Source organism: Melanostigma gelatinosum (assembly GCF_949748355.1).
Source record: "Melanostigma gelatinosum genome assembly, chromosome: 5".
Classification (NCBI taxonomy): domain Eukaryota; kingdom Metazoa; phylum Chordata; class Actinopteri; order Perciformes; family Zoarcidae; genus Melanostigma; species Melanostigma gelatinosum.
In genome coordinates, this window is record NC_136638.1 from 640001 (window position 1) to 660610 (window position 20610).

Genomic DNA, 20610 nt, shown 5'->3' on the forward strand with positions numbered 1-20610 from the left:
CCTACAAATCGGCATCATTACGTAGTTATTTCCGAGTCCCTCTTTGTCGCGGTTTTGCGGCGCGTCAAAAAATCGACGCGTTTGGTGTGGCATTAGGCTCCGTCTGTCAGTACGCACGGAGTCCGGCAGCCATGGGGCAGGTGGGGTTGGCCGTGCAGTCCTGGAGGTGAAGGGACAGAGGTTGTCCAAAGAAGAGGAAAGGGTGGAGAGGAGGTCGGTAGCAGTATCAGGGCATAGGAGAGAGAAGGATTCTGGGTCAGGGAGATCAGAGGTAACCGAAGAGGAAAGATCAGCCGGGGAGTGGGATCGAAGATGACTACGGGTAGAAACCATGTGGGTAGGTGGAGGAAGTAAGGGGGGAGAAGAGAGTGAGTAAGACATGAAATAGTGGGCGGAGAGCTGGAGGGGAGTGACGGAGAGGTTAGCAGTAGAACAGTGTCTGGTGAAGATAAGATCCAGCTGGTTGCCGGCCTTGTGGGTAGGAGGAGAAGAGGACTGGTGAAGGTCAAAGGAGGAGAGGAAGGAAAGAAGAGGTTCTAATTTATCAGTCTGGATGTTAAAGTCGCCGAGCAGGATGAGTGCTGAGCCATCGTCATGGAAGTGCGAGACTGATGTGTCGAGATCGTCCAAGAACTCACCAAGAGGCCCTGGTGGGCGATACACAACAGCAATGGTGAGCTTGACCGGATAAGTGACAGTAACCGCATGAAATTCGACGGGGAGAACTGAGGAACCGAGACAAGTGTGTATTTCCATTTTGGGGAGTGTAGCAGGCCGGTACAACCACCCCGCCTCACAGCTCTCAGAGAGTGAGAGAAAGAGTACACTTCTGACAGAGCTGCAGGTGTGATGGTGTTTACTGGCGTGATCCAGGTCTCAGAGCAAGAAAGCTGAGAGAGAGCAAGGAAGCGTAGCCCGAGATGAACTCAGCTTTCGGCACTGCCGACTGGCAATTCCAGAGCCCCCCCGCCACCACTCGCTCAACATGAGCTGAGACAGTAGTATGTGTGTATGTACATGTGTGCATACACATGTACATACACGCATATGTACATGTGTGCATACACATGTACATACACGCATATGTACATGTGTGCATACACATGTACATACACGCATATGTACATGTATATGTATATGCGTGTATCTATATTGAATCAATCAATTTTATGGTGTCATTTGAATTCAGAGAATTCACTATCCATTCCATATAATTTAAATGCTGAATTGTTGTGTATCTTTTTTGTATTTTGTCTGTTTCTTTTTAGTTTTCCCAAGGAGGTGCGGTCCGGGCTGTTGGAGGTTGTCTCTCCTTCTCAGTATTACTACCCCAACTTCACCAGCCTCAGAGAGACTTTTGGAGACGCAAAGGACAGAGTCAAGTACATTTACCATTTCTGTTACGATTCAATTGAAATAAGTGCTTGTGCTAAAGGGATTTCTTAAGTGGGATCGGTATGATGTACTTATCCTCAATCAGTGTAATACCTACAGTAGATTGCGGTCGGTGTGGAGGGACAAATCTCCTCACAATGAAAGTGGAGCAGGCCAGCACACGTGGACTGATAGCTTTTCAGTCACACGGCGCTAAAAACGTTACCGAAACTGGTTTACAGTTAAAAGGATTTAATCCCACTGATGCAAGTACGATTACAGTTAAACATTGGAGTACATACTGCTATGAAATATTACAATATTAACCCACCTTGGAAAAAACTACCTCTGGTCCCAGGACACAGCCGTCCCAGGGAACCACACGCTAGAAAGAGGCAGAAAAACACTTCTATCCCCGCCCACATATTCGTTCGCGACTCCTCCCCTCCAGTCTATCTCAATTTCTATTGGCTAACTTCTCTATGCACTTCTGTAAACGCCTATCTCCACATCTCTCTCTCCCTGAGCAGCTAACACATTCAAATTCTGTCAGTTATGGCTTAATTCCTTCTATGATAATCCTTCAGTATAAAAGCTAAACTTCTGCAACTTGGCAGAAGTTTCATGTCTTATTAGCTACTAATCCTACATCACTTTATGTTTATCTTAATTATGCATTCCCAATACACTTATGATGATGACTAATTATGAATTCTTAATTATGAATTCTTAATTATGAATTATTAAACACTTATTGTATCTACTAAACTCACCATTTTTTGCTCAAATTTCTTACAATTCCCCCCTAAGCCACAGTTCACTGTGAGTTAGTTACTCGAATGTAGTTAGTTACTCAAATGTTCCTGGAGTCCCTTCCCCTACTCAATCCAGGGAGAGGCTCCCTATCTATCTAAACAGTGGCAAACAACAAATCATGCATACAGATATCATTTCAAGTATTCCTATTCTGTCTGTTTCTCCCTACGCTTGCCTCGCTAATGCAAAAAAGAGTCTTATCCGTTGACGTTCACTGCCTTCCAGGTCTTGGGGCTGGCAGGATCAGGAGACTGTCTGTAGGCTAGAGAAAACATACTGAGAAGCCTTGACTGTTCTTTTACACTTGACAAACTTACATTTCTTAATCCTTACACCCTAAAATTCCATTATAACCCAATTAAACAAAAAATTAAATCTCAAAATACTCATCCAAAACAATCCGTCTATTTCCCAAATTTCCAATATTTCACCGGATGTGTTTTAGAAGTCCATCCGGGCCTTATGAGGGCCTGCAGGATCTCCGAGAGGATGGTCAGGAACTGCTTGTGAAGTTCCGCTATGGCACCGCTGGTGGCCTCATCTAGACTGTGGCCATCAGAAGCTCCAATTCGTCCTCATCCTCGACACATAACTGGTTGCCCTGGACTGGTGTCTGGCTCATCGGTGAAGCAATAAACCCCTGTAGAAGTCCACGGATGCAAGGGAACCCCCATCCACAGACAACTAGGAGGCCTACGACGACAGCACACAGAGTAATTACGATTGACAAAAATGTATGTTTCCACTTGCCAAACATACTTTCCAACCAGTCGGTGAATGGATTCGTGACACCAGAGTTCTCCGCTAGCTCTTGGCTGAGTGCTGTCAGTCCCTCCAGAGCCCTGGTCACCGATCCATCAGGAGCTGTGTTATTTGGAATGAAGGTACAGCAAGCGGACCCAAACATCTGGCAAATGCCACCTTTCTCTGCTAAATCATATCTAATGCCATTCTGTTCTGCAAGGTCATTAAACTAGTCTTCGCCAGCTGTGCATGCAGTCCTGATATGGCGTCCCTGGTGAAGTTTACAAAACGCTGTTGGTTATAGTAAATGTAGTTGATCCAATCGACATTTTTATTAATCGTCACCCTCTGAGAGAAAACAGATTCTAAATCTGCTGCTATTTGATTTCTGGCTTGAAAGTCGTTAGACACCCCCCTTGGCACCCTTATGACATCTATGTACACTTGGTCATCAAAAGCTCCCTTCGGGCTATCGGCCCCTCTTTTGGTTCTTCATACTTATGTTGTACCTTCTTTGAACATAAGAGTGAGTGTAACATTTTCATAGGAGAGTGTCTTCAGGGAAGCCTCTCTACGTGGTCGGGGATCGGTTTGACTAGTTACTGATGCTAAATTTCAAATCTCGATGTAGTCATGCATGTGTTCTGGTTCCTGTCTGTGTTTAATTCCCCATACTAAGAGGGAAACTGCTGAAATCGGGAAGAAAATAATTACAGACTTCCATAACCCACTGAACCTAGAGTCTCCTAATGGAAGGCCTCGCTTAAACTGTGGGGGAAACGTCATTGTCAGTACTGTCTAACCCCTCTTCTGAGGTATCTTTAGCTTCAAATTTTGCCTGTTTGATGTTCAATCCTGTCTCTGCGAGTGTCTTACTCGTTACCTTCGCTGCTGCACAGTGAGTGAGGTGGTGCCAAGTCGCTCCAGGTTTAACCTTTTACCTTTACTGCATGTGAGGTTGCCAATACTACCTCCCATGGACCGGTCCACCTTGGCTCACTCCACTTGCGCTTGTGGACTTTTATCCACACCAGACTGCCTGGTGACACGTCAGCCTGCTTCCTTTCGTCACCGTTTGTCACCTGAGAAAACAAACTTGGCTCATGTTAGTTAGAGCTCTCGTATATTTCTCAATTTCTAGAGCTAGCAAGTCTAGGCTAGGACCTATCACTGAGTTAGACTTGGATTTTGCTGTATTAAATTCCAAGTTGTGGTTTATCATGACGTTATTAATCGCAAAAATTGTGAGTAGCATCTTTACTGAAAACTGTTCTAACAATGTTTGACACCTTACCATATCCCCCCTTCACCACGATATCTCTGCTGTAAGAGATCATGTGGTAATCATCTATGTATCTTGGCTATACACTGAACCTCCCCATGGTCCTGGTGACAGCATGTCCATCTGTTGATGTCTCATGGGAGGAGGTCCAGATGGTCCTGGTCTTAGGTGCTGCTGATGTTGTGGTGCTGCACTGAACGGTCCTCCTGCTCTTTTATGAGGGCAATCTCTCACCCAATGACCTTCTCTCCCACATACGTAGCACACTCCTCTACTTACAATACCTTCATGCCCCCCTTTATAGTTACCTCTCCCTCTGTGGGATGCACCACTTCTGCATCTTGGTGGAGGCTGATGGTACACCACCGTGGGGGCTGGTACTGCTGGATTTTGTTGCTGCTGGGCTTCTGCTGCTATCATCTGTTTCTTGGCCTGAAATTTTCTATTTTGCTGCCTCTGTTACTTGAAGTTTCAGCAGCCGCCTCTGCATTGTCTTTATCTCCTCGTCTTCTTTACTTTCTGCTCGTCTTTCCTCTATCTGCTGTTGCAAATCTTTTCTGATGCGTTCTACTTCTCTTACTTCACATTTTAGTCTTCCCACCAGTTCTCCTACTTCCCTTACTTCACATCTTAGTTTTCTTACCAGCTCTCCCACTTCCTTTCTCTGCTTCTTTAATGTAAACATTATGCAGCCTAGGAGTATTCAAATGTGTGTATTAAATGTACACGCTTGTCATCACACGAATCAAAGTCAACTCACCCTCTGTGCTGTATTGTGTGCGGTCGTTGACTCCAAAACTGGGATCCACTGCTCCACTTCCCGGATCTGGATCCACTCAACCACGCACCTTGACTAAAACAAACACAAAACTGCCCAAAGTTCAGCAGTAAATGTTAGCATACATCTGTAGTGTATGAGAGGTCAACGATCTCATCTATTTTAGCGCTGTCCATGTCAAAATTGATTCTTCGGAACTATGTAAAACAGTAAATGTACCAAAATTAGTCAATACTGGATATGTGAAGGAATCTCGAATCCAAAATTGTAGTTAGAATTCCTAAATCAAACTCAACATCTAAATCAGAATCAAAATCAAGATCACAATCCAGGTCCAAATCAGAATTCAAAAGGTTTAAAACCACAATTAAAATGAAATAAAAAATTAAAGCTGCGAGCAGCGATGAGCGGGCCCTCGCAATATGCACGTCGGGGTGCCGGCGGGACTCCGGCCTGCGCGGCCGAGAACGTCCGCGACCGTCGGACGGCGCGAGGACTCTGGTTGATGCTGCCATTCAGTTCTGTGACCGTCAGACACTGCATGCAGGTTCAGAGCATGGCCCCAACATACTTTTATTTCAGTCCATATGTGATACATGTTCCTACCAAATTTCATACATCTAGGTGAAACGTACTGCGAGGGCTGCTTCGTTGAAATTTTGTAGGGGGCGCTATTGAGCCGATTTGCCACTCTGAACCAATAAAATCATATTCTATAACTACATTTCAGGCTTGTAATCTGCTTGCCAAGTTTGCTTATGTTTCGAGCATTTGTAGCCTCTCAAAATGACCTTCGTTGTTAACGGCGAAGACTGCATCGCCACGGCAACGGCGTTCGATGAAACATCAAAAGCTTCATGATCTGGCATTATGAACTTCTTGTATTTCTGTGGAACAAATTTGAGATTGATTTGATGTACCTGCTAAGAGAAACAAGCCAAAGTATCAAGACTTTAACTTCCTGTTACCAGTAGGTGGCGCTATGACTATGATTCAAAATTGGCCTGCAGATGTCGTCAGGCCTGGAGTCTAATCAAACATGTGAAATCTGGTAAAGATCTGATGATGTGAAGTCGAGTTACATCAGTTTATTCGTTCATGGCGAAGGATCGAAATTCCGTCGCCACGGCAACAGCTTTTCACGAAACAACAAGCTTTGAGTAACTTTTCATCACAAAGGTCTTTAGACTGTACTGACCAAATTTGAAGTTGATCTGATTAATTCCCTAGGAGGAGTTCGTTAAAGTGCAGCGCCTGGAAATGACAAAAACGACACTAGAAATTCATAACAAATGCAAAATGGCTGACTTAAGGTTGGGTCTAGAGCATGGCCCCAAGAGACTTTTATTGAAGTCCATATGTGATACATGTTACTACCAAATGTCATACATCTAGGTGAAACGTACTGCGAGGGCTGCTTCGTTGAAATTTTGTAGGGGGCGCTATTGAGCCGATTTGCCACTGAACCAATAAAATCATATTATACAACTACATTTTGGGCTTTAAATGTGTATGCCAAGTTTGCTTATGTTTCGAGCATTTTTAGCCTCTCAAAATGACCTTCGTTGTTACCGGCGAAGACTGCATCGCCACGGCAACGGCGTTCGACGAAACATCAAAAGCTTCGTGATCTGGCATTATGAACTTCTTGTATTTGTGTGGAAGAAATTTGATATTGATTTGATTTACCTACTAAGAGAAACAAGCCAAAGTATAAAGACTTTAACTTCCTGTTACCAGTAGGTGGCGCTATGACTGATTCAAAATTGGCCTGCAGATGTCTTCAGGCCTGGAGTCTAATCAAGCATGTGAAATCTGGTAAAGATCTGATGATGTGGAGTCGAGATACATCAGTTTATTCGTTCATGGCGAAGGATCGAAATTCGCCAAGCCGCCACGTCGCCGCCCTTCAGTAACTTCTTACAATCTTCACAATGAAGCATTATCAAGGTCTTAAGGCTTGTTTGACAACATTTGAGAGGGATCTCATTAACCTGTGAGGAGCAGGATGTCAAAGTACGCAGCGTACAACTTCCGGTTGCCACTAGGTGGCGCTATCACTATGATTCTAAATTATCATATAGATGTGTTCCGGGTCAGGATGTTATGACATATGAGAGATTTGGAGCAGATTCGACAATGTACGGCCGAGTTACAACAACTTCCTGTTTCGTGGCGAATGGTGTTTCTTTGACGCCACGCCACGGCCACATAGTTCGATAACTTTTTGATCTTTGAGTAACTTTTCACTGCCAAGGTCTCAAGAGCAGACTAGCCGAATCTGAAGTCAATCGGGTCAAATCTCTGGGAGGAGTTCGTTAAAGTATGACGCCTTGAAACGGTCAAAAAACGTCATAAAAGTAAAAATGGCCGACTTCCTGTTTGGTTTAGAGAAAACTTCCAAGAGGATTTTTGGTGCGTCTCATCACTTTCCACATACCTACCAACTTTCATACAGCTGGGTGAAACCTGATGTTGGGGCTACTCAATAGGGGGCGCTAGCGAGCCAATATTTCATACCGCAGCTGGACACCCCAATCAGACTGCAATTTTCGCAAATTCTGGCTTGCGTGCCAAATTTAACAAAATTCCCAATATCCCAAGCACCTCCTTTTTGCGACGAAACACTAAAAATAAGAATAAGAATAAACATTAGAAATTCAATAGGTCCTCCGCTCCGACTACGTCGGTGCTCTGGGTGAAACCTGATGTTGGGGCTACTCAATAGGGGGCGCTAGCGAGCCAATATTTCATACCGCAGCTGGACACCCCAATCAGACTGCAATTTTCGCAAATTCTGGCTTGCGTGCCAAATTTAACAAAATTCCCAATATCCCAAGCACCTCCTTTTTGCGACGAAACACTAAAAATAAGAATAAGAATAAACATTAGAAATTCAATAGGTCCTCCGCTCCGACTACGTCGGTGCTCGGGCCCTAATAATGAATAATTAATCAATTTAAAAATGAATCAAAATTAAAAATCTAAATCTAAATTCAAATTCCATCACTGTATTCAACAATATTCAATCAGAATCTCATTTACTAATGAATCACAATTAAGTTCAAGAATTGAAGAAGCACAACTGAAACCATTAATCTTTGTTAAAATGCTGAATTAAAACCAAAGTCAACAACTAAAGTTATAATGCTTAATTAAAACTAAGGTCAGGATATAAGCTCACAGGTCATGGACAATGAATCTCTAAAAACTGTATTGTGTAATTTATCTATTAATCCACTGGGTGGCGTACTTTAGTACTAATGTAATTACAGATTCGAAACACTAGGTTTGTTATTATCTAGCAGTTACTCCTCCTGGCCGCTAGTTGGTGTTCTGGCGTTTTGCGTTTCTTCTATTTTTCTAGCTTCCTGTTGACATTCTCGCTTTTGCCAACAGCTATGCTAACGACAAAAACGGAGCTCCTAATAAAGCATACGCACACACGTTTCACCAAAATCCCACACTTTAATTCCACTCATACGCCCTCTGTCTCCTCTCACAATCCACTGGTTATTTTGTTTATAAGCACTTTTATTTTACATACAGAGTACCGCAAAACCGGAGCTACACGTAGCTAGCGTTAGCTCCTCACACAGCGGCTACAGATCATGCAATGTTATTCATCATTTTAAACGTATTTCCACGCTGCTAAAACACAGACTGGTCACACGTATTATTGGACTTATTGTCCGGTTTTATTTAACCTTCAATCCTCTGGTTTAACAGGCTATTAGCTTCCCCAGACTCCAGTTCCTTTTGATTTCGGCGTGAGTTATTTCACTACCAGCAGACCCGCAACCACTCCCCCAGTCTGTCTAGTTCCACCAAAAGCTCATGATTCTACTTATCCGAAACATCCACACGATTGCTTAATTTAATGCACAGCCAAAGCAAAGCGAGAGAGTCTTCCAGGATCGGTGTATCATCACGTGTGTCCCGCAGCCTCGGAAGCTACCTCTCGCTAGCATTAGCTTCGTCTACACAGCTTGCAACGAGGCCCAAACACAAACCCCCAGAAGTTACGAGAGACCGCCACCTTCAAGCCCGCTCGGCCGAATGTATTCAGTTCGCCAAGCTACAACTGCTTTTAAACACGTTATTCTACAAGACCCAGCTATGCTCACTCTAAGCCAGAGAGACTCTCAAAATAAGCACGCTAGTTAGCCCAGCAGATAACCGTTCGTGAATTCCAATGTGATATTATTATAACAGCGCTGTTATCTTTGATTTCTTTAATCTGGATCCTCTGTATTCACTGGACTAGTCCCTTGGTGCACCATGATAGTATACTTCAGACTGTAAATCGTAACTCACCTCAGTGGAACTCTGCCTCCTCCGTGGATCGTCCTCACCGGCACCGCAGAGCTAGCTGTTAGCTGCGCCAGTCAAACAGACCTCCCCTAAGATCCTAGAAGCTAACTCACAGATTTCATGAAACGGCTCTGCTTACCGATATTATGGGCCCAGGATGCCTGCTTGACCAACGCTGCCTTCAGCGCGCACAGCGAGCCGGCAAGAGCGTTCCTTCGTGGTCTGCCAAATTTGTGGAGGGAAAAATCTCCTCACAATGAAAGTGGAGCAGGCCAGCACACATGGACTGATAGCTTTTCAGTCACACGGCGCTAAAAACGTTACCGAAACTGATTTACAGTTAAAAGGATTTAATCCCACTGATGCAAGTACGATTACAGTTAAACATTGGAGTACATACTGCTATGAAATATTACAATATTAACCCACTTTGGAAAAAACTACCTCTGGTCCCAGGACACAGCCGTCCCAGGGAACCACACGCTAGAAAGAGGCAGAAAAACACTTCTATCCCCGCCCACATATTCGTTCGCGACTCCTCCCCTCCAGTCTATCTCAATTTCTATTGGCTAACTTCTCTATGCACTTCTGTAAACGCCTATCTCCACATCTCTCTCTCCCTGAGCAGCTAACACATTCAAATTCTGTCAGTTATGGCTTAATTCCTTCTATGATAATCCTTCAGTATAAAAGCTAAACTTCTGCAAATTGGCAGAAGTTTCATGTCTTATTAGCTACTAATCCTACATCACTTTGTTTATCTTAATTATGCATTCCCAATACACTTATGATTATGACTAATTATGAATTCTTAATTATTAATTATTAAACACTTTTATTTTATCTACTAAACACACCTTTTTTTGCTCAAATTTCTTACATCGGCACAACCCCAGGAGAAACAGACAGGAGTACCAGCACAGTAGCAAAACAATGTACTGCTGTGGACGTGGGCATATTTTAGTCACCTAAAAAACTCAAAACCAGTTAAAGTGCACGCTATATTTAAAATATTTCATCATCATTGCCCATTATGCCTCCTGGCATGTAGGGCAGTGTGACAAAGACCCTCTCCATTGCACACATTTGTGGACTGTCCAGACAATAAGAGACTCACACACTGAGTTGAATATTTATTGTAAGGTTCTGATATGGTCTCAGGAGTAATTATTGAAGGTCGGGCCTGTAGACACAAACATATTATTGTTTGCTTATCTGTAACTTAATTGAATATATGAATAGTGCTGTCAAATAACATGCATGTTCTTACTTACCTCTGCTGTGTTTCCTCTCCAGGGTGTTCATCCTAAAAGAGTCCCCAGGGTACAAGCCCACCATTTTATAGTTCCGGGAATGTACCATGTGGGAATTACTAGAGGGGTGGTAGGAAAATTGAATCCTCTGTTCGGGCTAGAGATGATCTCTATGGTGAAGTTTTACCACAATAGAGATCAGATAGAGAATTTACCTTTAGAATGTTAGGCATCTATTTTAATGTATTGTTGTAGATTAGGGCGTTGTGTGGTAGAGTGAGGGGCGGACCCATGAGTGGTTCAGGCTCTGCATCTCCTTCTCCACAGTTCTTCTCCGTGTGTTTCTTGGTCGGTCTCTTTTTCTTTTCTCTTCTGGTGTCCAATGTCAGGCTGTTCTTGCAATATCAGCAGGGTCTTTTCTCAACACATGTCCTATCCATCTCCGTCTTCTGGCCAGAAAATGGGAAGTATTCGTCTTAAACTCTTGGTGTGGAAGGTTGATAGTCTGAGATCTTCTTGTCTTTTTCTCCAGCATTCAGAACCATACAACAGGGTGGATAAAACACAGCTCTGATACAATTTAAGTTTGGTCTTGATGGTGTACTGCTGTACACCTCCATGTTATTCAATACTTTGAAAGCGTTCCTTGCCTTATTAAGACTATTCTTGATGTCTTTATCTGTGCCCCCATCGTGTCTGACAGTGCTGCCCAAATATGTGAACTCGTCAATTTTAACCTGAATTGGTGAGGGATTTGGAATGTTCAGAGTCATCACTTCTGTTTTCTTTTTGCTGATCTTCAGGCCAATCTTCTGACCAAAATCACTGAGGCGGGATGTTTTCTCTTGCATGTGCCGATATGTGAAAGAAGAGAAAGATCATCTGCATAGTCTAGGTCAGGGGTCTTTAACATTTTTTAGGCCAAGGACCCCCGAACCCCCGATTATCACGCAGTTTTATTTATTATTTTTTTTATTTAGAGGACATTTTTAACACAAGAACCGGGCTCTCTCTCTCTTGCTCACAATCATCTCATTACAGGACCGTGACAATATCAAAATACATATTGTCATGTTTTTAAATAAACATATAAGCACGAGAGAACTAACTGCAACTCTTTATTAGCATAACTTCCTCATGCATGTTACTGCCATGGTACAGACTGCCTCCAGGTTCCCTTGCTTCACCTACATTCCCCTGGGTCCTAAGTCCCTCCAGGTACCACACATATTATGGTAATCAGCGTTGCATATGTGTCTGACCAAAATACCAAAAAAAGCAAAAAATCTTTTTTATTTTTTTAGAGTTCTTAAAGTGTTTTTGTTTGTAATATGTATAATAAGCATCATTTATCCCTACTGAGAATTTAACAAACATAAAAACATGACGTAGATAGGTTTGCAGTTTTCAAGGTGTATATTTCAGATTGCATCTTGTTAGATCCTGGGGTACTTCTGGCCCGATACGGGGCTACTTACTGACTCAGCTCTCTATTAAAAGATTGTCGAGCTGGTGTTCTTGCGAGGGAACTCGCCTGGCTCTTCTAACTGCCGTTACTCCCGACGTCTACCCTGCTTCCTCCGGTCTGAGTGCACTCGGTCGAGGGGCCACCCTGACCCCGGGCGCTCCTACCGGTCGCGTCGGTTATGGCAGCTTCCCTCTTATGGATCCGTGCTCTTGGTAAATGCCAGGTTAGGTTTTAACGGCTAGGATTAGTTCTTTCTAAAACCGTAAGGGGTTGTTAAGTGGATTCGGTCTCTAGGATAACCTTTCAGAACTCAGTTGTTAGATATACAATGGATTTAACCTTTTACTGCCACGAGGAACTTTTTACTACTTGAGCAAATGAATGCACTTGAGAAATTTACTTTAAATGCAGATTAGATATTTATTGCAGGTTATATTTAGTTAGTTAGCAAGGGTTAAGCTACAGCTCACATAAAACGTTACTACACTTGATTCGTTACTTTAATTTTCTTCTTCGATTATACTCATTAGTTTTAGATGCCGAGACGGCTCGGTTGGAGCTGGATGTCCAATGGTGCGATGAAAAGGTTCTTTTGGAGTTGTTAGGAGCGAAGGTCTGGCCAGCCACTCGGTCCTCCTGCTCTGCAGCAGAGTCCGTTCAACAGTCCTCAAAACTCAGTACAAAGTCTTTCTCAGGCTGCTGCGTCTTCTCCGTTGTCCAGTTGGTAAAGGCGAGCAGTGGGGAGAGGAAACCTCCGTCTTTAAATCGTATTGTCCACGGACAGCGGTCTTCTTTCCGTGAACAGAGACGAAGTCCTCAATACATCAGTTACGATCATCCGTATCTCCTCTCGGTGCACTTGGACGGTACCCGTGTTGAAATCCCAGTTTGCCGTTTGCAAGTCACTTCTTTTATCCATCATTTGGGCTGTCAGCCCCCTCCTGTTCAATACATGATCTCATCCCCCCACCCTCTGGAAAGGGTGTTGGGTTCGAACATGTCCGGACATGTCCAGGCTTCATCCTGTATCATGCCTCTATGACTCATCTCTTGCGACAGTCTTTTCCTATTTTCTGCCAAGTCATCCTGACAAAACACTTTTATCGCAGCTCCGGTTACACAGGACATTTGTTAAACACTTATTACAATCGTTAAATCACTCTACTTAGTACACATTTGCTTATAAAATGATTATTGATCTCATCCTTCATCATTATTGTGCTTTGTGTCTTTTCTTCTCAACCATCATTATTTCCCCATCCCTTGAAGCAAACACCCTGCTTACTTCCTCTTTCTCCGTACTTTCTACACTCAGACTGCACTATACTCAGATACACTTATTATTATTATCAGGTTTACATTTGTTAAATCACTCTATGTATTAAACATTTGTTATGTAACGATCATACACTTTATCTTTCGATTACACTTTAACTATTGATTTCTGAGTATATGCTTTTTATATCCTGACCTTCCCCTGATCGTGTATGCATGTTTTCGAGGCAGCTCTCGTGAGCTCCACTCTTCTTGACAATCTCTTACACACATGAAGATAAAGTTGTGAACACCGGCTGAATATCTATATCAGAATCATTATAACTGTGTTATAACAGCTACTGTGTAGAGGGAATACTGCTGTTAAAAATAACCTGATTTGTTTAAAGTGTTTGCAAACCAAATGTTGTTGCACTTTTGTTCATATAGCAGTACTTTTAAAATAAAAGTGCACAATACACTACTTCTGAATTAATTATTGAACTTTGCGCATAACAATGCGATTAATCGTTGCCCAGCACTAATGTGTATATATATTCACAGATAAGAAAATGAGCACTAGTAGGTACATTTGATTATAACTCACCTGTCTGGTTAGTCAAGGACTCAACTAATTCATGTTTTTGTATGAATCTTTTCTGTTCTTAGATGGCGAACAAAGCAGAATCTGGACTTCAGCTTCCTCATGCTTTATGCTCAGGACAAAGGAACATACTATGTTCAGGTAGGGGTCAAAGGTCAGATAGCTGTAGATATACGCATTTCCCTTCTATGTATCCAGGCTGTGTGATGTATGTAGAATGTGTATAATTTGAATGGCCCACCTAGATAGTGTGGAAATACAGCACAAAGTGCAGCCTAGATGAATGTTTCTCGATGTTCAAAGACAGAAATAAGTACGGTACTCTGATGAGAATTAAACATATGTGATGTATTTAACTTTAGCCAATTATCTTAAAAGCCTCTGTTGTCACAGTGGTATAGATCCTTAATATGAAAATTCCTCAGAGGACAAAAAGGGATGCATTTCATATTTCTAGCAACAGCTGTTAGTTTGCAATAAACAGTAGCACAGCTAGGCAGTTTTAATGAGCAGCCATACACGCCATGTTCAAACAGGCTCAGGAAAGACGGCTGCAAACAAAACCTCAAACTGAAGCAGAGTAAGACATCACACCGGCCCACACTCTTTGGCTGAGTGCAGAGTGGAAACACAATGAAAGGGCACTTGGCACCAAAGATGAAGCTAAAATCACGGAAATGGGGAAGTGTGGCAATATACTGTACTTTCAAGTGAAGTTCTATGCTTGTCTCCCTACCCGAGAGTGATTTGACTGTTGGGTTGTTTCAGGCTTGAAATAATTGTTAAGGATTTTTGTCATAGAATAGTCACTCACAATAACACTTACTCACAGAAATTAGTTTTGAAGATGGGTTTTTGTGTTTCTCCAGTTAGAGGATGATGTCGTTGCAAAGGCAGGCTACTTCAATGACATGAAGACCTTTGCCACCCAGGAGTATTCACACCAATGGCTCTACCTGGAGTTCTCCCAGCTTGGATTCGTAGGTGTGTGTGTGTGTGTGTATAAAGTCTTAAAGCAGTAGATAAATCCACAAATCGAGCCTTTGTTTTTGTTGTTAGTGTATACTGACATTTAAAATCTGTGGGTATGTGTGTAATCCTCCAGGCAAGATGTTTCGAGCCCGTGACCTCCCGATGATTGCAGAGTTTTTCTTGATGTTCCACAGAGACAAACCCATCGACTGGCTGTTGGATCACATTCTGTGGGTGAAAGTTTGTAACCCAGAGAAAGACACGGTAAATCAGTTGTGCCAAGAGGTGGAAAATAATTATAATGTAGCACATAAAGCATGATCTGACATTATTATTATTTAAGATTCAAGACAACCATAGCAATATCTGAGAGGGCAATTCATTTGGCAACATGAAAAAACCAAGACCCAAATGAATGATCTGCAATACTGTGAATGGAAAATTAGAGCACCAGCAAGGAAAGATAAAAAATAGAAAAATAAAATAAAACGAACAATAAACTACATGACATATGCTAAAGTGCATCCTTCTGAAAGTGGCCCTGAAGCTTAATGTACATGATAAAAGCCATTTGCAGCTGAAAAGAAATATGTAACTATACCATTTATTAAACACAGTATTGTACATCATAATAGGATTATAGGATTGATTAAAAATGACGTTGCACGGCAGCTGGATTTCAAGATCACATAAGAATCGCTGATCACACGAAAATATAGGCTTTAAGTAATGCGAGTGCAAGGACCAATCAGCGGCCTGTGAGGACTTACTAATGACCTAATGGCGTCCTAAGGTGTGTGTGTGTGTGTGTGTGTGACGAGACGGAGAGGTGACTGTTTGTTCTAATCAACAATGATGGCTCCTGAAGAGTTAGCGTAGATGCTACAATACTATCAGTTAAATCAGAACTGGAGTGTGTCTACATTAAAAGAAGAGAGAAGAACGGCACCAAAGGCTTTTCTCGAAGGCAAAAATGCTTTCGCTTTCTCCCCACTTGCCTTGGCAAGAGTTTGATTGACCGATGAATCATCCAACTTCAATCATCATCAGCCGCCAAGTATTGTTTTTTCAAAAGTGCCTGCCCTATTCAGGTATGAGCTATAGCACGAGCTATAGCACGAGCTAGAGCACGAGCTAGAGCACGAGCTGTAGCACGAGCTGTAGCACGAGCTGTAGCACGAGCTAGAGCACGAGCTATAGCACGAGCTATAGCACGAGCTAGAGCACGAGCTAGAGAACGAGCTAGAGCACGAGCTAGAGCACGAGCTAGAGCACGAGCTGTAGCACGAGCTGTAGCACGAGCTAGAGCACGAGCTATAGCACGAGCTAGAGCACGAGCTATAGCACGAGCTAGAGAACGAGCTATAGCACGAGCTAGAGCTCGTGCTACAGCTCGTGCTACTACTTACGTACTACTTACAGCTACTACTTACGTGCTAAAGCAGTAAGTAGTATCTGGGCGGAATGAACGACAGATGAATCATGCAACTTCATTTTTAAAAGTATAAATGGTAGAAAAAACAAGAAAAGTATTAGCAGAGATATCCTTAAAGAGATGAATCTTTTGCCATTTTGGTGTATGGAAGTAGTTAGAGTCCAGAAGAAAGATTGAATAATGACTTGAATCTCAAAAGGGTAAATCAGCATTCACACTAATAAAGATCAACAACAGTATACAACATTGTTTGAACAATAAAGCTATTTTATTATTGGTCATTTAAACTATCTTTAGCTTTGCTGGTTTGCTGGTTAGTTATGCTGGTGCTCTAGTGCGACATCTGTTGGTTCTCAATATCGAACATAGAACCTTTTCAAATCCACATTTCATGAACAGTTAGTTCCTCAATCACATTATGTTGCTTAATAGTTATTATACAGAAACGTCTCTGAAAAAGGTCTTCACAGAACTAGAGCAGGTTGTTGAGCGGTAAATGCTTCAGGAGTGTAGCTGATAATGAGTTTATGACAGTGCTGTTGTGTTGTCTTATCCAGAAAAACTGCAATGAACAGAAGGCTTTGCAGAAGCGGAGGTACAAGCCTTCCCTCTTTCAGCATGTCGGCCTCCACTCCTCTCTACCTGGGAAATTACAGCATCTGAAGGTGAGTGCCCCTCATTTAAAAAATAATTTCGAGATTACATTTGAACACATCATACGGTTCTGATTTGCCCCAATACAAATTTTCACTGAACAGAGCCTGAATGCATCATAATGTAACTGAATGGAACCTTTACCCGATGCTGCCGATTTAAACACGGATTGGTTTTTTACAATATAACGTCAGAGGGCGGTGACTAGAAAAGCATAAATGATGATCACTTATTTCACTGAACATTGGCGAATAACGACAGTCAGTCAAACTTTAGTTCACACTGATGGTTAACGTTAAACTGTGTGATTAATCCATGGCTCACATGCATGCTGAAGCGCGAGGGGGGATTCTCATGGATCACGGATCGACAATGGTCAGATACATCAATACCCTTCACAGTTTGACACGCATATGAACCGCGGATTAATTACACATTTTATCGATTGTTTTCCTGCCGATCATTATCTGCTGCAATCGGGAGATTGGCTTATTGCTTTCACATGGCCGATCTCTAATAGTACTACATTGTTGAAATCGTCAGGAGGCGAGCTAGTAACGTTGGCGGCACCGGAGCTAACAGCTAACTTATGGAAGTTCCATTGAGTAAATTGAGGTTACACTATGATGCGTTATGTTGATCAGGCTTCATTTTTTTGTATTCGGCAAAGCTAGATTACGTTGTTATATGTTCAACTTAATCTTGTAAAATGAAGTTTTTGTTGTTTAAAGAAGCGGAGGATATTAGTGTTTTACTTCCTAATGCTGTGTACACACTAGGAGCGACAAAGCAACAGTCTACAAGTCATTTTAGAGGTAGCTGGTGACGTGAAACTACAACCTGATGCACAACACTTGTTGCTGCATTACGGGTGTGACGTTCTAGTGCTGGGCTCAACTTTTATTGGTGCTCCGATGATGCAGTAAAGCGTCAAACAATCATGTGTTTTTGTTTCAACCTGTTCCATTCTGTTCCATCCAAAGAAATGCCATTAGTCAGTTCCCAGTACTTGGCAGTGTTGTTGCTTCTGTCACTCGTGTGAACACTGCATAACACTAGCTCTCAGCAGCTTAGAATACAGGCTTAAACTACAAATCCCAAGATTTTCTTTTATGAATAAAAATACAATCTTCTATTTTCCTATAATTTGAATTTTGTTTTTTGCAAATAACCACAATAGATGACTGTGACAAAGAAAAAGGATAACGTGTACATTTTTTGATGGCCTACATTGACTTCGTGTGTGGTTGAAATAAATTTTTCGAATAGTTTATACCAGCTGCTATAACAAAACAAAACAAAAGAAACTATCCGTTACTACCGATATGGCTTATCGACTATCTACAATCAGTATCTGGGGCAAAAAAACGTAATCAGAATTAATTAATTGAATTCGGGGAATTATTACGTCTCTTTTTTAAATATATTTAGATTGTTTGCAGAGATGAAATACAATGCTTTTCAAAATGTGGGGCAAAATAAGAAAACCATCTTAAACTTAGGTGCACCCAAAAATGATATATACTAAATATGGAACAGGATGTGTGTCATGGAGAAATTGCCCTTTTGTAATTTCGTCACGTCGATGCTCCGACAGCACTGTTCCCAGCCTTGTTTTTGCCCCACTTCATTTCAATAAATGCAATGCATAATGTTGGCAGATATCAGGTTTTGGCATCTTACCAGGGACCGGGGACACAGGTGGTGGAGTGATTACCTCAGCAGATGATGTTGGGTCAGGGCTTGGTGTAAGGGACACCAAGCCTTCTACTTGACGAAAAAAAAAATTATTCAGGAGTTTATTTTACTTTGAATTACCTGTATGTTTTAAGGTTGGCATTTCGTTTGGAGTACAGGGCGCGCACATGCCGTGTTTCTTTTTCGGGTGTAGTAGGAGGAAAAATAATAATGATACACACACAGACCTGTTAAAATGTATATATTTAGTTGCACATGACAGATATTTGGTCACATCTCTGGATTCTTGTAAAACATGTAATATTAAATATCTGTAAAATATATTGGCCAGTCACATCTGAAGAAATGTTCATTTCTGGCCGAAGCCAAGGTTTCATTTTAACCCCTGTATCTACCGATGACGTGCAGATCTCTCCGGGCAGCCCTAAACGCAACAATCTGGCCATTGTTGCATGTCATACTAATAGGCCATCACTCATTTTCGTTTCCACATTTATGTTTAAAATGAAAACATCAGTGTGAATAGCTTGTATGCATCATTATCATGCAATTGACAGACAATGTTGATATTGGCATTGGTATCAGTTGACACTGTGTGTTTATAAATGGCAGTGGCACGGCCGCCCTACTCACTGTACCTTGCACATGTTTAAAATAAAAACATGAACATATGAACCTGTGTATTTGAAAAGCTTAGTATTGAATGCACAATAAAGAGGTATGTTTATACATGGCACCAGGTCCAGTTTAATATAAAACACAATTTTATACAATTATATAGTCGGGGGTCCGTGCTCCATCTCTCTATCAGTTTGGGGGTCCTTGGCCTGAAAAACATTGAAGACCCTTGCTTTAGATATCTAGAGATATCGATAATTTGTCACAGCTCTGCCACCATTATCCTGTTTTTTTCCATTTCTCACTCACTTAATCAGTTTATTCAGTGCACCTGCCAGTCACACCCATCTCATCAGCTCATTACTCTCACTTGCTCACTCCGCTGCATCCACTATTTAAACCCCAGTCACACACACACACACACACTAGATCATTTTCATGTCTACCCGCCCGTTTGGCTCGTCCCGTTCACGGTTTTCCCCGTCTGCCTGCCCTGCTGGATTTCCCCCCTCGCCTCTTGTCTCGTCCGTGGATTCCCGGTTATGTTCCTGGAAGTTTCCTGTTCTGTTTTCACGTTTCATTAAATACCTGCTTCACTCTACTTCTGGTCTGCATTTGAGTCCTCCACCACACCCCGTGATATATTTATAGATGTGTGTGCGCCTGTGTTTGTGCTTACATGTATGTGTAACTGTCCTTCCACCCCTCCAGGATAAGGACTTTGGGAAGCAAAGTTTGTTCCAGGCTCACAATAACCCAGCTGCAGAACTGAGTAGCAGCCTGAAACATTACCAGCAGCACAGTCTGGACAAGGCTTACAAAGGAGAGGACTTCTTCTGGGCAATAACACCAGTTCAGGATGACTACATCCTCTTCAACTTTACCCAGCCAATCTACATTTCCAGGTCAGTCTGGCTTTTCATTTACACACTTTATTTAAGGTCAACTCATTTCACGCTTCATCGGCCCTCGATGGTCTCTGACTGGGTGTAAGAATGCTCTTTGAGTGGTTCACCGTAAGGCCCACTTGGCTCACATGACCAAGGAGCACAGCTGTATCTCTGACTGACTCCTGCGCAGTTGGAGAAATTATTAGCCAGTCGTCCAGGTATGGTAAAATTGTCAAACCTCTGGCTTGCATGGTAGAAAGGGCGGGTGCCACGTACCTTGTAAAGTGGGCCAGTGAGAGACCAAATAGATAGTGCCTCCAAAAATTCTAAACAAAAGCTATCATGTGGTTGAAGCTTTACACTAAAGCACTGCCTGATCAACTTAACAAGTGTGGCCAGGTTACATCAATAACCTACAAACTAACGATCTTCTCACCGCCCACCGAGAGCCAACAG

At 42.3% G+C, this 20610-nt stretch overlaps 1 protein-coding gene across 1 annotated transcript in view; it reads left to right on the top strand.

Annotated features, from left to right (window-relative positions):
• Positions 1-20610, top strand: part of LOC306777575 (alpha-1,3-mannosyl-glycoprotein 4-beta-N-acetylglucosaminyltransferase B) — a gene marked incomplete at both ends in the record, with an annotated part of 79995 nt that overhangs the window by 18259 nt on the left and 41126 nt on the right. The window contains 6 exons of the mRNA XM_079268738.1: positions 1269-1382; positions 13953-14028; positions 14757-14871; positions 14993-15123; positions 16852-16959; positions 19976-20169. Coding sequence (XP_079124864.1) covers positions 1269-1382; positions 13953-14028; positions 14757-14871; positions 14993-15123; positions 16852-16959; positions 19976-20169 — 738 coding nt within the window. The remainder of the gene's footprint in view (positions 1-1268; positions 1383-13952; positions 14029-14756; positions 14872-14992; positions 15124-16851; positions 16960-19975; positions 20170-20610) is intronic.